Consider the following 16,082-nt stretch of genomic DNA (forward strand, 5'->3'; position numbering starts at 1 on the left):
TAGGCGGGGCCAAAGACACAAGCTCTGAAATGCGCTGCACGTTTCTTATGGCATGGGATGCGCCTGGGCGAAGTACGGGCCAAGAGCGGGCCCGCCTGCGCCCAGCCAATTCCAGACGAGGCTGGGCTGAGCCACAGCTCTTGGTTTGAGACTTTTGTTATGTTATGTTATAAAATTTTATAAAGCGCACAGCTGCCCCAGCGAAGGGGCGTCCCGGCGCTGAACTCCAGAACAGAAAAGGAACCATGAGCGAAGTAGTGAATAGGCATCTCCCAAATTTTTTTTACAGGAATTGATGGGTTTTTATAGCTTTCCTAAAAACGGACAAACTTTGAATTCCTCTGATGTAAGATGGAAGAGCGTTCCAGGCTTTAGCTGCAAGAAAGCGAAAAGACGTCCTCCCGCTCTACTACGTTTGACCCGAGGCACTTCGACCAAATTTTGGCCCGCGGAACGTAATGTACGCAGAGGAGCATATAAGTTCAGAAGCGGGCAGAGCATCCTGGGAGTTGTCAGTCTTAAGATTTTAAACGAAATACAGAGAGTCTTAAACTGTATTCGTTGGGCTACAGGTAGACAGTGGAGCCGTCGGATGGTCGCAGAAATCGGGCTGAATTTAGGCAAGCCTACTAGAACTCTAGCAGCCGCATTTTGAATGCGTTGCATTCGGACGATTTCTGCCTGATTTGCGCCCAACAATAATGAGCAGGCGTAATCAAGTCTAGACATCACTGTGGCCTGGACTATCATCTGTCTGGTCTCAGAGTCAAAAAATGTTAAGACAGGTTTCAGACTACGCAGGATGCCAAAGCAAGTTGCGTCAACTTTCTTTGTATGGGTGGAAAAGCTGAGGGTCGAACTAGCCAGACTCCGAGATTTTATACTTCTATCTTCGGTTCCGGAGCTTTCCCCAAAGTAGCTGGCCACCAGTGGTCTCCCCATAAATAGGTGTTCCTACCAACCAGTAGAACCTCAGTCTTGGCAGCATTAAGCTGTAAGCAGTTAGCTGTCAACCAGTCAGCCACTGCAGAAAGCCCAGCTCTGAATCTGACATGATCCCCGGTTGCACCCTCCGATAGGGCAACCACCAGCTGCGTGTCGTCCGCGTACGAGATGATGTTAAGGTCCCACATCCCGGCGACCGCAGCGAGCGGCTGCACATAAAGGTTGAACAGGGTGGGGCTCAAGGCAGAGCCCTGAGGAACACCCTGCTCGATGGAATGTGCCCTAGAAAGAAAAGGAGGGGTAGAAACGCGAAAGGATCTTCCTGACAGGAAAGATCTAAACCATGCAAGTGGCAGATCATGGTGCCAGTAATTGGCTTTCTATAGATTCTAAGGGGATGGCTGTTGACACGAAGTAAGGTTGATGTTTGCAACTATCCTCTGCCTGTCCTTGCTCCTCTTCGTTTTGCTCTTCCATTAGACGCAGTGTTTATAACGTAATTTATTCTCCCTTAACCCTGGTAGGTTACTTACTCATTGGGAAAAGGAATTTGCCTGTGAACTAGGGAGGGGAAAAGTATCCAGGTTCCACCCCTCTATGACCTCTTATCTCACCATGGCAATGGGTGTTATTACCACTGAATTCAACCTGGTGTAAAACCACATGGAGATAGTGCAGACGCGGATTACTGATCCTTCCCAATTACCCGAAGTTCAACTCGTGGTGCCTCCCCTGGAACCTAACTTGACCCCTGACGTTATTACACAGCATGGTATTCTTCCATCTAAAGCACAAAATCGGTACCGGGCAAATCCAAAAATCCTAAAATAGTTCAAGCCGATTTGAGCATCATTGACATTGGTTCGAGTTACTCCACCAATATTGACAACAGTCCCCCACCTTCCAAAAAGAAGCTGGGAGAAGGTATATCAAATAGGCATATGGCAAAAGCTCATGTTAACCAGGACCCTCTTCATGCAGTCAGGGCCCGGGCATCGTCTCTCGGCCTTACTCAGACAGTAACAAATAACCCTATCAGCCATGGCCAAAATACTTACAGCTTTTCAAGCTTGTCAGCCACTAGTTACAGGAGTGAAGGACCTGCTGAAATGTTTTCAGCACTTCGTGATGGACAATTTAAATCTCTGACTGACCAAATTCAATCTCTGATTGAGGTTCTTAAAAAGAAGAGACAGCCGTGTGTTGACAGCGTTGTCCGCTAAGGACCCTGAACCTCGGGCTGTCTGTGTACAGTGGGCCTCTCTCTGGGGCAGGGGATCCCATGGCAGAGCCCTCACACTACATTAAGGTAAAGTGTGTTGTTTGCACCAACGAAGCTCTCGTGTACCACCTTTCTTTAACAGAGTTTCCATTGCCCTCAGTAACTCTGCGAGAGCTGAGTATGCTGTGTACTACATCGGGCACCAGGACTTTGGCGCCCACCTGAAGTTTGTGAGGATTTGCTTACAGCACGGGCTCCTAAAGCCTGGACTTTTACTGGACATCTCACCTGCCCCTCCTCCCCATAAATGCGTACCAGTGCGGCATTTCAATTCTCCTAGACAAGCAGGGAAGCAACTTACAAACCCACAGAAAGTAACAAGACAAGTGGACAATTATGCCTCTTCAGGGGTAGTAAGTATCATATAAATGCAGTTTCATTTTCACATAAGGCCTGCAGTCCCTGTGTCCTCCAATTCTGTTAAGTCTTGATGTTAAAGAGTTTTTTTTATATAGAATGCAAATAATGACCGACACATATATATATATATATATATATATATATATATATATATATATATATATATATCTTCAAGATTTGCCCATGCATGAAGACGCCACTCAGCAACAGTCCATTCAACTGAATTTTAATTAGGCATACCCGCTTTTCACCTCCTGATAATTACAGTGCCCCCTCAGTGGGCCTCCAGAATGCTTGTGCCGGTTATTTTAAAAGAGCTGTTGCCCCACAATTAGAAGCAACGGACAGTCCTGTGCCTCTGCGGTCTCAAGCATTCTGGAGGCCCACTGAGGGGTCAAAGACCGGGAGAAATCAAAGCACGTGAGCGACCCACTGGAGGGTAATAATTGACATAAAGGGAACTACAGGTACCAGCCTGCACCGAGAGTGAACTTACCTTGGAGGAGTTCGGCTTTGGCCCTCCTGCAAGTTGAATTATACCACGAGGCTTTCGTTAATTTGCTAAGCTTTTTCGATACTCAGGGATTCAGCACCTCTGCTATAGCGTTGGTGAGCTCAGAGTGAAGATCACCAAGTGCATTGTGTGTTTCCGGAGATGGGTGTAGTAAAATAAGCTTTTCTACTCTTTGGAAGACCGGTAGGATTAAGGCATATAGCCGAGAGATAGATTCCGGATTCCCTATGACTTTTGCCCATCTTATTCTGCGTCTATCGCTAGATAGAATCGCACTATTGTCCGAGGGAATTTTAAGCGACTGGTTCTCACTGGTATAGCCAGGCACCTGAAAATCCAGAGTCAGTGGATTGTGGTTGCTTTCGTCACAGTATTCCATTTCTAAACACCTTCATCACAGAATTGATCACATAAATTACGGATTTAGCCCTTGTGGGCAAGATTATTACCTTAACAGATACTGATGTAAACATTTTTGTACACATGTTTATACGGTCCGTTTTATTGGTATTTAAAACAATCCGGCCCAAGTGGGCTTTTTGCACTAACATTTCTTAGCAACTAATGTTACTGCCGATACAACAGTTAATGCGATATCATATATGCATACATATATGTGTGTGTATATATATATATATCGACAAACCATCCCTCGAAAAGAAGAACGCAGAGGCCAAGGGGATTTCAGGTCAGACAGCTGGTTTTATTCCTCACTTCTGCAATGGCGGCGAATGCATTTCGGCTTTTTGTAGCCTTCCTCAGCGCCCAACAAAGCAGCATGTCCTGTCACGAAATGTTCCTTCCTGTTAAAATAAATGTTCCAGCACCTGGCGCTCCTCCCCCTAATGCAGTCGACACATCCTGTTGGAGTTCGTTACCATACCGGACTCCAACTCCCAGAAGGCACTGTACCGGCACAATTGGGTCGATGGCGTGGGGGAGTGAGGCAGACAGTAGGTCCCGGCTGGCTAACAGGTAGGTGGTGATAGGTTCAAAGCCCTGGAGTGAGGGAAGGTCACCAGCCGTAGTCCTTGGTCCCCTTTGAACCGCTGCAGCCAGCACAACCCAGGCAAACTGATGGGTCGGGGCAGTCAATGCGGACTGTATTGCCCCTTCAAAGTAAAATACCTTGCTTGTCCCAACAATGACCTGTGTCTTCTGGCGGTCGTCGGAGACTATCGATTCCTCGATGCAGTGTTGAAGCTGCAAGCAGCTAAGCGCCAGTTTGCTCTCCGAGACTCCTTGGCGCAGCGGGGCCATCCGTACTGTGTCTCTGGCAGGCACAGAAAATATCGACAAAGAGTTTTTTTTATATAGAATGCAAATAATGACCGACACATATATATATATATATATCTTCAAGATTTGCCCATGCATGAAGACGCCACTCAGCAACAGTCCATTCAACTGAATTTTAATTAGGCATACCCGCTTTTCACCTCCTGATAATTACAGTGCCCCCTCAGTGGGCCTCCAGAATGCTTGTGCCGGTTATTTTAAAAGAGCTGTTGCCCCAAAATTAGAAGCAACGGACAGTCCTGTGCCTCTGCGGTCTCAAGCATTCTGGAGGCCCACTGAGGGGTCAAAGACCGGGAGAAATCAAAGCACGTGAGCGACCCACTGGAGGGTAATAATTGACATAAAGGGAACTACAGGTACCAGCCTGCACCGAGAGTGAACTTACCTTGGAGGAGTTCGGCTTTGGCCCTCCTGCAAGTTGAATTATACCACGAGGCTTTCGTTAATTTGCTAAGCTTTTTCGATACTCGGGGATTCAGCACCTCTGCTATAGCGTTGGTGAGCTCAGAGTGAAGATCACCAAGTGCATTGTGTGTTTCCGGAGATGGGTGTAGTAAAATAAGCTTTTCTACTCTTTGGAAGACCGGTAGGATTAAGGCATATAGCCGAGAGATAGATTCCGGATTCCCTATGACTTTTGCCCATCTTATTCTGCGTCTATCGCTAGATAGAATCGCACTATTGTCCGAGGGAATTTTAAGCGACTGGTTCTCACTGGTATAGCCAGGCACCTGAAAATCCAGAGTCAGTGGATTGTGGTTGCTTTCGTCACAGTATTCCATTTCTAAACACCTTCATCACAGAATTGATCACATAAATTACGGATTTAGCCCTTGTGGGCAAGATTATTACCTTAACAGATACTGATGTAAACATTTTTGTACACATGTTTATACGGTCCGTTTTAGTGGTATTTAAAACAATCCGGCCCAAGTGGGCTTTTTGCACTAACATTTCTTAGCAACTAATGTTACTGCCGATACAACAGTTAATGCGATATCATATATGCATACATATATGTGTGTGTATATATATATATATATATATATCAGGTATGTGAACAAGGCTACTGCGTTAGCCGAAACGCGTCATCCTGCCTGACTTTTGCGCACCTGGTTTAAATAAAAGTCACTGTTGCCAGCAGTGAGAACAGCAATTCCAGTGTCCGTGTTTCTCCTTATGGTGGACCAAGCACCGGAGTGGTAATTGGATATATATATATATATATATATATATATATATATATATACACACATACATACGAGATGCATGTATTCGTGTGCTATTTAAGAATCTGTTATATAACAAATTTAATAGTGGATCTAACAAAAAAAGCATCTCCTTTCCTGATTGAACAAATTTAGGGTTGCCAGATAACTCCCTGTGATCTGAGAGACATTCACTTTCCTGTCCCGGGTTTCTTGTTTATTTGTCCGCAACTGAGCATTGGTTTGGAACGCGAAAAAAACCAGGGCTCGATACTGTGCATATTACAGATTACCCCGTGCAGGTTACTGCTTAGTTGTGTGTGTGCAATATTGTTGTCGGTCATAAGTAAGCAAGCGTTCCAAAGTTAAGCTGTCCTTCATGCTAATTTCCTGCTTAGTGGTTAAGCATCTCGTATGGGATACCTCACAGCTCTGTTCAATTCATTTCCACACAGTGCACACTTGTGTGTGGTTTTAATGACGTTTCTAGTGGAACATGTTATCAAAATAATTTTTTACTGCAAATGCCCCTATTTATATAACATTTTTATTTGATTAAGTAAATATGAGTACCCGGTCCATGAAATCAGACTGCTGACTCAGAAGTGAGCCTCCAGTGTGGGAAAGTTTCCACTGTCTGATCCGGGGGTGGGAAGGAATGTGCTTTGCTTATAAATATTCCACAAATGCACCAAAGTGTGTTATGTACATTAGCGTCTCCGGTCGCATGGTTTCACTTGCGCTGGACCTGTTGGACAGCGGACACTTTGTGCACCACGTGTTTTCTTCAGCATGATACGTGGCCTCACCTCAACCAGTGAGTGGCCAGACACCTTCAGCCCCTTATCCAGTGCCAGTCATGTGTGTGTCTCACGAGCCGAGACTGCCTTTGCCAGACACTACTTTTGTAGGCAGTTTGACTTAGTGGAAACTCAACCAGATTGTATTGGAGCGCTTTACATGAGCACCAGTTGTGTTACACATGGACCCATTCATTTTTTTTAGGCATGGGCAGCTAAGTGATTTGCCACGAATCACAGGATGTTGAGACAACGTCGAGACTCAAACCGGGTTCCCCAATTCCAAAGTAAGCAGCTCTGGTTGTTGCGCCACATCCTCTCACCTGAGGTCTGATTTCAGAATTTGTTTTATACCCGGAACCCGTCAGAAGCCCACACCCCTAAATATCAGGAACTGTATACACACGTATCAGTAGCACGTCCGTTGGGATGTTTGCAGGTTTCACGCACTGCTTGCTCACGGAGTAAGTGCACTGCTTTGTGGGCCTCTTGAGACTTGTTTTAAAACAAGTCTCAAGAGGCCCACAAAGCAGTGCACTTAATCCCCCAAAATGGACTGCTTATGCCCTCACATATTACATCACTCATGAGCTGGTCAGTGACATCACTGAGAACATCAATTATATCATCCACAGGGCCACTCATACAACCATTCATAACCAACTCACACACCCACACAACCACTCACATACCCATTCACAGACCCATGCAACCTCACACACCTAGTCACTCATCCATACAGACACACAGCCATTCATTCACCCTAGAGCTATTCACACACACCCCCTCAATCCCCCCTACAGCCACTTGTACAATAACTCACTCAACCATACAGCCGCTCACATACCCACTCACTCAACCATACACACACCCACTAACTTACCCATTCACACAATCACTCACGCGTCCACTCACCCACTCATACAGTCACTCATACAGACACTCCCTCTCCAGTACACCCACTTACACATCCAGTCACTCACCCCGCCTCTGTCACCCATACAGTCACTTACACACCCACTCAACCACCCACACACCCACTCAACCACCCACACACCCACTCAACCACCCACACACCCACTCAACCACCCACACACCCACTCAACCACCCACTCAACCGCCAACACACCCACTCAACCACCAACACACCCACTCAACCACCAACACACCCACTCAGCCACCCACACACCCACTCAGCCACCCACACACCCACTCAACCACCCACACACCCACTCAACCACCCACACACCCACTCAACCACCCACTCAACCACCCACACACCCACTCAACCACCCACACACCCACTCAACCACCCACACACCCACTCAACCACCCACACACCCACTCAACCACCCACACAGCCACTCAACCACCCACACAGCCACTCAACCACCCACACAACCACCCACACAGCCACACACTCACCCACACAGCCACACACTCACACACACAGCCACTCGCACACACATACAGCCACTCACACACACATACAGCCACTCACACATGGATACGGTCATATAGCTTTGTATATATGTTTAATAATCATAAACATTTACAAAATACTCTTAACCACTGGAAGATTTCATCAGTGATGTCAGTTGTGATGTTGTTAGTGACGTCACTGACCATGTCATGAGTGATGTAATATGTGAGGTCATAAGCAGTTCATTGCGGGGGGGGGTACGTTATAGTTAGCTCAGATAACTATAACTGTTGAATTTCTAAGGTTTTGTGTGTGTAGCATCTGAGCCCAACTATAATGTCCCTGTAACCTTTGTTTTTTTATTGAATATATATATACCCACACACACTCTCTAGTTATAGTTAGTATCCCAGGTATAGGAATTCCTCTGAATTTTGCTCACTAATAACTTGACCCTCATTTGACGAATCTCGATGAAACTTTCTAGACCTGTATTTCTTTCTACATTGGCAGAGGATGGAACGTTTCGCAGTCATTGGTAAATAGGGTGCAAAGAAAACAAGCATTGGTAAAGCCAATAGGTCTCACCTATGTTAAAGCTATTGGCTTTGGCAATGTGTTTTAGCCATGTTGTACCCCAGTGTGTCTACTGTTCAACATGGCTAAAAATTGCATGGAGTGGGGTGGCGTAGATTAGATTGAGGTAGAGTGGAATAAGGTAGATTGGGGTGGAGTGGGACAGATTGGGGTAGACTGGAGTAGGGTGGATTGGGGTAGATTGGAGTGGGTGAGTAGGGTGGATTAGCATGGTAGATTGGAGTGGGGTAGATTAAGGCGAGTGACGTAGATTGAAGTAGGGTAGAGTGAAGTGGGATATATTATGGTAGAATGGAGTGGAGTGGGGTTGTTCGGGTAAGAGTGGAGTGGGGTGAATTGGAGTGGAGTGGGGTATACTGGAGTGGAGTCGGGTAGAGTGAAGTGGGGTAGATTGGGTGGATTATTGTAGGGTAGAATGGAGTGGGGATCAATTAGGGTAGTTTGGAGTGGGCTAGATAGAGGTAGATTAGAGGGGAGTGGAATATATTGAAGTGGTGTGGGGTAAATTGGAATGGGGTAGTTTGGGGTGGAATGGGGTTGAGTGGAGTGGGTTAGATTAGGGTGGAGAGGGGCGGAGTGGGTTAGATTAGAGTGGGGTAGATTGAAGTGGGTAGACTGGAGTGGGGTAGATTGGAGTGGAGTTGGCTAGAGTGTGGGGTAGATTGGGTTAGGGTGGGGTAGATTGGAGTGGGTGGATTGGATGCAGTAGATTGGAATAGGGTAGTTATGGGTGTATTGAGGTAGTGTAGATTTGATTGGAGTGGGGCAGATTTTAGTAGGATGTAGTAGTATGGAGTGGAGTTGGATAGAGTAGAATTGATAGGGATAGAGTGAGGTAGATTGAGTGGATTAGAGTGGGGTTGGCTTGATTAGAGTGGAGTGACTGATTGGGGTGGAGTGGGGTGGGGTGGGGTAGAGTACAGTGGGGTAGATATGGTGGATTGTAGTTAGGTAGGGAAGAGTGGGGTAGATAGGGTGGATTGGAGTGGGTAGCTTGGGGTAGATTTGAGTGGAATGCAGTAGATTGGGTTGGAGTGGGGTAGATTTGAGTTGGTGGGATTTATTGTGTTAGATTGAGTGGGGTAGATTGGATGGGATTGGGGTTGGATTGGGTTGGAGTGGCGAATATTGGGGACTATTGGGTTGGAGTGGGGAAGAGTGGTGTATATTGGGCTAGAGTGGGCTAGATTAAAGTGGGGTGGTTTGGAGTTGTGTGAGGTAGATTGTATCGTGGAGAGGAGTGGGGCAGATTGGGTTAGAGTGGGGCAGATTGGGTTAGCGTGGGGCAGATTGGGTTAGCGTGGGGCAGATTGGGTTAGCGTGGGGCAGATTGGGTTAGCGTGGGGCAGATTGGGTTAGCGTGGGGCAGATTGGGTTAGCGTGGGGCAGATTGGGTTAGCGTGGGGCAGATTGGGTTAGCGTGGGGCAGATTGTGTTAGAGTGGGGTAGATTGGGTGGAGTGGGGTAGGTCGGAGTGAAGTAGATTGGGTGGAGTGGGGTAGGTTGGAGTGAAGTAGATTAGGGTGTATTATAGCGAAGCGGAGTGGGATAGATTAGATTGGAGTGGTTAGATTAGATTGAAGTGGGGTAGGTGGTGTGGAGTGGCGTGTTTTGTGGTGAATGGCATACATTGGAATGCCGTGGAGTGTAGTGGCGTGTCACAGAGGGTCTTAGAGTAGCATGGCATTTCCTAGAGGTATGTGGCATGTCGTAGAGTGGCGTGGCATAGAGTAGAATGGCGTAGTGTGGGGTATGCATGGTGTGTTAGCGCACTGCCATTACAGAGAACATATTTTCAATTGAAATGACCATTACATTTGCACCGAAATACGATTTTACTGCACACAAACGATAATGTGTGCAAATGTCATCACCTAGTGTATTGATGTGTTTTGATCATCAAATATTTGCTTTCCAGCACACTTAAGAATTACAAAAAAAATTGCTTCATTAGTACTAATCCTGAAATATTCTCAAACATAAGCAATGTATATTTTTTTTTGGGTGCGCAAAAAAAAACCATACTGCACCCTCTCCTCTTACATGGGAATTCAGCAGGATTGTCACATAAATTCTCTCACTTTGAAGTCAGAGAAAGAAAAATAGACACCAAGCTCCCTGTAAGAGAGAGCCTGACATTTGACCTCTGTCTCAAAATGCACATAAAATGTAACAGGATAAGTACAAGAATTAAAGGCCTGTTTACAGAAAGCAAGTTTGTGGAAAAATACTGTAAACAAGGCTTGGGCAACGGTAGGGACTAACTCAAGCTGAATAGCCTAAAGCAAATCAGCCAGCAAATAGAAAGCTAGGAAATGTGAGTTACAAACCACAGAGCCAATGGTGAGCAATGGGCGGAAAGCATTCCTCGGCCAACTTTCTGAAAGTCCTAAAGATGTCTTTGGCTGCGGCCTAAAAAGGGGGTCCTAAAACGAGTTTGATCAGCAATGCATTTTCCATAGACTTTTGTACTGAAAGAAGCAAAAAAAGGCTACACAGATATACATGCAATTTGTCAGGATTATAGATTATGGTGTGCAGATTATCTTTTTCGGTACTACAGGTAAGTAGGGTTGGTATTTTTTAAGTTATAAGACATTTTAACTTAATAATTATTGTGGCCGCTGTAATTTTGTGAACTTTCACATTTTTTCTCGAAAGTAGTGCAGTACATATTGATGACAAAACAATATTTGATCTGCTTACGACTGCCTTCTTTAAAGGCAGCCTTGTTGTTTCAAGTACACCCTTGGCTGTGTTCTGGGTTATAGGCTTAGATATAAGGATTAGGTTTCATATTTTTATCTACTTATTACCACTTTATTCAAGTGGTAGTAGGTAGGGAGAATATTTATACGTTTCTATATATATTTTTTAAATGTACAGAGTACCGCAGTACTTAGAAAACATATATTTTTTTAAAATAGGTAGAATTTAAAATACACTGTACTACACCATATTTTACAAATATAGTGTTCTGGAGGGTTTTCCATTTTTTTCATGTTTCATTCTTTACAAAATAATTGTGATTCTGTGTAAACTTGTGTAAAAATATATACAAAAATATAAAATCATTTCTCTATTGCCACTTTAATGAAGTGATAATAGGTAGGGAACAACAATAAAGCTACTACTTACTTTATCTAAAGCCCTAACCTAGAACGAATGTGTGCTGAAAACTACATAGCTGCCTTTTACGCTTTATAAAGACAGACATTAGCCAATCACATTCTGCCTTGTCATCTGCACATACTGCGGTATACCGCAGTACAGTATATAACTAACTATTTCAACACTTAGAGAACTTTAACACTGCTTACACTATTTGCATCTACTAAAAATGACCATTTACACCACATAATCTATATTTCTGCCACATTACATCTACATTTGTTCTCCCACTTTCACGCTACGTCTGTTTCAACTACGCCACACCCCACCACGCCACTCCACTCTGTCACCGCACTCTACGCTATTCCAGTGTATGCCACCCTACCCAACTCCATTCTGCTCAACAACACTTTACATCACTCGACAGTCTACGCCCTTCCACTCTATCACACTATACTCTGCTCTATAGTGTTCCACTGTACAACAATGTACTCCTGTCAGTGCCAGTCTACAACACTCTACTTTACTGTATATCACTGTACTACGCTCTATTCCACTCCCTCTGTGCCGCTCCACCTAACTTTAATATACTCTACTCGGAGACACTAATGTACTCTACTCCACAACAGCACTGTATACAACTCCACTGTACACTACTCTATGCCACTCTCCAACAGTCTCACCCCGCTCTACCATACTGTAGCACACTCTGCCCTACGCCACTCCACTGTACAAAACTGTATTCCACTCTGTGGCACTCTACAACATGCCTGTATAATCCAGTGTACCATACACCGCTCTACTGTATACGATGCCAGGCCATTCTACTCCATGCCACTCTATTCTACAACACCCTACTCTACACCACACGACTGCACATTTAGCCACTTTACTCCACTGTAGTGCCATTCTGTGGCACTGAACCACACTCCACTCGGCTCTACTCTGCCACACTGTACTCCACTCTTTGCAGCTCGACTCTACAAGTCTCTACTACACTCTGGGCCACTATACTACACTGCACTCCACTCTATACATCTACACTCCACTGTACCACACTGCTCTACGACACTTTCTAACACTCCACTGCTCTGTACAAGATGCCACTCCAATTTATAAGTTTCCCAGACTCTACGCTATGCCTGTCTACTCTAGTAGACATGATGCCACTATAGTATTCAACACGCCACTTCATTGATGTCCATTTAGTCTACTCTATGCTACAACATGCCACTCATCTTCACGACACTCTGATACTTTACTCCTCTCAACTGTACAACACTCCACTTAATGACACGCCACTCGATGCCACTGGACTGTATGAATTGAAAGACATTTTTATTTAAAAAAATAATAATTTACTGAAAAAAAACACAAGTTAAACCTATACAAACCAACCTTAAACTACTCAAACATTAGAAATGCTAAAGTTATAGTTATACCTCAAATTTATTATGTAAGCACCAACATTAAATTAGTATAACTGTATTCTTTCTATACAAACAAAACTTAATCTACACAAAATTTAGAAATTCTAAAGTTCTACTTATACCTATAATTTACGCAAAACCTTCAAATTATTATAACTTGCACACCTTCATATACAGTATATTCAACTCCGGAGCCACAATATATTAATAACTAGAACTCATGCCTAGTCCATGCACTGGTTATACCCTTTCGTCTCATATCATCTAAAATGGTACCATTTAATACACTTGCGTTATCGCAAATCTCCTCATGCGTGCATGGTAGAGCTGCTAGTTACAGTTAATGTATTATGGATATCGAGTTGAATATAGTGAAGGTGTGCGAGTTATAATTATTTGAAGTTGTTGTGTAAATTATAAATTAAAGGTATGAGTGTACTCCTTTTTAGCATTGAAGTTCATATATGTGTGTTTGTGTGTATCTGTGTATGTGTTTTTATATAGGTTTGTGTATATATATATATATGTTTGTATATATGTGTGTATGTATACATGTGTGTGTGCGTGCATAATTATAATTCCCAATCATTGTTCCCGTCACTTTGAGTGATGGCCTTTTGCACTTACACGCAAATCGCCGCCTCCTTGTACAATTTTACAAAAAGTACTTACAAACATTTCCAAAGTGTGCAGCCAACTTTAGACCTATTGGTTTTGACAATGCTTGTTGCCTCATTTCCCATCGATTGCCTTCATCATGACCCGAGACTAGGGGTAGCAGGGGCATTGCCAAGGGTGCAAATTGTCAAGCTAGGGTTAGCTGCGGCCCATGGCAACCCCGAATTGATTTCCATGGAAATGATATTAAGAATTGGATTATATTGAAGGTTTTTAGCATGTTGAGGTTTGTGTCTCGAACCATTTTAAACTTGGTCACGTGAGTGACTGTGAGGTGTTGTGAAGCGGGGACTGTCTTGGTTTGTCTTACGTTCGTTCTTATCTTGTGCCGTCTCCTGGGTGCTAACGTGTCCTCTCTTGTGCCCGCATACAGGGGTGCTCTTTTGTGTGGGGGGCCGCGGCGGATCAGGCGACCCCTTCCGAAGCATCGAGTGCTATTCCATCAGCAGGGACAGCTGGTTCTTCGGCCCCGAGATGAACAGCCGGCGGCGGCACGTGGGCGTCATCTCCGTGGGAGGTGAGTAACAGCGCAGCCCTCTGTCCCGCAGCCGTGATTGCCCGCCATTTAATGTATTCATTCAGCTTTTGTCCCCGCAGAGGGCGGCTTTTATTAACCGATGAATGCGGTGCCCGCAGGCCACGGCGCGCGGAATTTGCTAAATGTGAAATTATCTGTAGTTTCTCCAGAGGGCAGACTCCTTCTGCTTAGCAAGTTTAATTAGTCGAGTTGATGTAAAATCTCGGTGTACACCAAGACACATTTAAGTATGTCACATATGAGCGCCAAACTCATTTCTAATACCGCTTTTGCTTGTGGTACAGAGGTGGGCGTTAACAATTGATTTCACCAATAAGTGGGAGAACAGAATTAAGTTTTCTCAGCAAAATGTTACTTTTCATTAAAACATTATCATGCATTTATTTATACTGCAAATTGTAGTGTAACGTGCTGCATATCGTTGTACTTTCTCTAAATATGTGCCTCATTTTAAGTAAATTAAGAATGGTATAGTTTAGTGTGTATAATATCCCTTTGGAATACAATATTTGATTACTTTCTATGTACACTAGTTAATGCTACCAGGGAATCAGCGGTGTGACGTTTTCCGTAAGGACCACAGTGGTGCTATGCTTCATCGTAAAGGGTTACAATTTTTATGATGTATGCTAATGCAATTATATTTATAACTTTGGTTACAAAACATTTGTTTTTTCATACTTGCTGTCGCTGTGAATAGCACCAGCAGTGGCTTTAGTTAATCAGGTGGGCCACTGAGATCTGTACGTTGGTTGATCATTTTGGGGTTATGCATGAGTCGCCCCAGTAAATGTGTCTAATTTGTCTGGCTTCGAAGTCTATGGAACCTGTATCGAGTGGAGGGAACCATATTCTGCATGTGCTTTGTTTTATATTTTTACGTGTAGTAGTGGCACGTTAGTTCTAGTAAGGGAAAACTATTCCAGTGGTGTTAAACAAATTTGACTGCATCTCAAATCCATATCCAAGGACACACTTTGTATGCCCACTTGTGGAAGTAACCGGGACTGATTTATCTGGTCTATACTTAAAGATGTCCCCCGGAAGGAGCTTGGCTACTATATTGGAATTGGAGCTGAAGCCATTATTGTCCTTTTTACCTGGCATTCCTCAACAAGTTGCCCTGCTAGTGAGAGCTCCCTCTAAGGTGAGAGGCCGTTGACACATGTAACCTGTCTGCCCATATCACTCGCAGAGATGAGGGCGGTCAAATGGGCGTGCTGTAATGTCAGCATGTTAATTAAATTAATTAAATTAAAATTTAAATGTTTCCTGATCAGTAGATTTATCTTCTGATGCAATTCCTTTCAGAATGTGCTACTGTGCTTCAGATGTTTGTCTATGGGCTCACTCCTGATGTGTCTATGGAAAGCTGCTGGTATTAGGGCATTACCCTTTTTAAGAGATTTTCAGGTCTATACCTGGCAGAACCTCACACTCCGGAAAGGTTTGTCAGCATTACTCTGACATTGGTCTTTACGACATCCAGTGCTTAATTTGGGCCGGTGGTTTCTGGTGCTCAGCACCTGCACTTAATTGTCAGCACCGGCGCTAGTGACAGTCCACTACAAGGTGGCACTGTCTTTTTAGTTAGAGATGAGCACAACAAAAGTGATTAGTAAGTCAGAATTCATTAACAATGAATAATACTAGCCTCTCACGCCATTATTAAGTATTTGTGTGGCCTGAAATAGTCTAAATTGTCCCACGTGTAGAAGTGTGATGGTTAGGTGTAGTGTTGGTACTGTAATTGACAGTGCTGGCAGGGTATGGGTGGTACACTGATGACATTTATGTTGCTGTCTTCTGGGAGAGAATTTCTGTGAGTGGTTAGAATGCTGACAGTTTATCTAGTGCCTTCTGATGTTTCTTCTCAGTGTGGGTACTCCAGTTGAGT

The 16,082-nt window shown here is 44.3% G+C and overlaps 1 protein-coding gene across 1 annotated transcript in view; it reads left to right on the forward strand.

The window, feature by feature from the left end:
- KLHL8 (kelch like family member 8) overlaps positions 1-16,082 on the forward strand; it is a 335,665-nt gene that overhangs the window by 206,690 nt on the left and 112,893 nt on the right. Inside the window, exon 5 of the mRNA XM_078676272.1 lies at positions 14,021-14,164. Coding sequence (XP_078532398.1) covers positions 14,021-14,164 — 144 coding nt within the window. The remainder of the gene's footprint in view (positions 1-14,020; positions 14,165-16,082) is intronic.

Source organism: Lissotriton helveticus, chromosome 2_1 (genome assembly GCF_964261635.1).
Source record: "Lissotriton helveticus chromosome 2_1, aLisHel1.1, whole genome shotgun sequence".
Taxonomy (NCBI): Eukaryota; Metazoa; Chordata; class Amphibia; order Caudata; family Salamandridae; genus Lissotriton; species Lissotriton helveticus.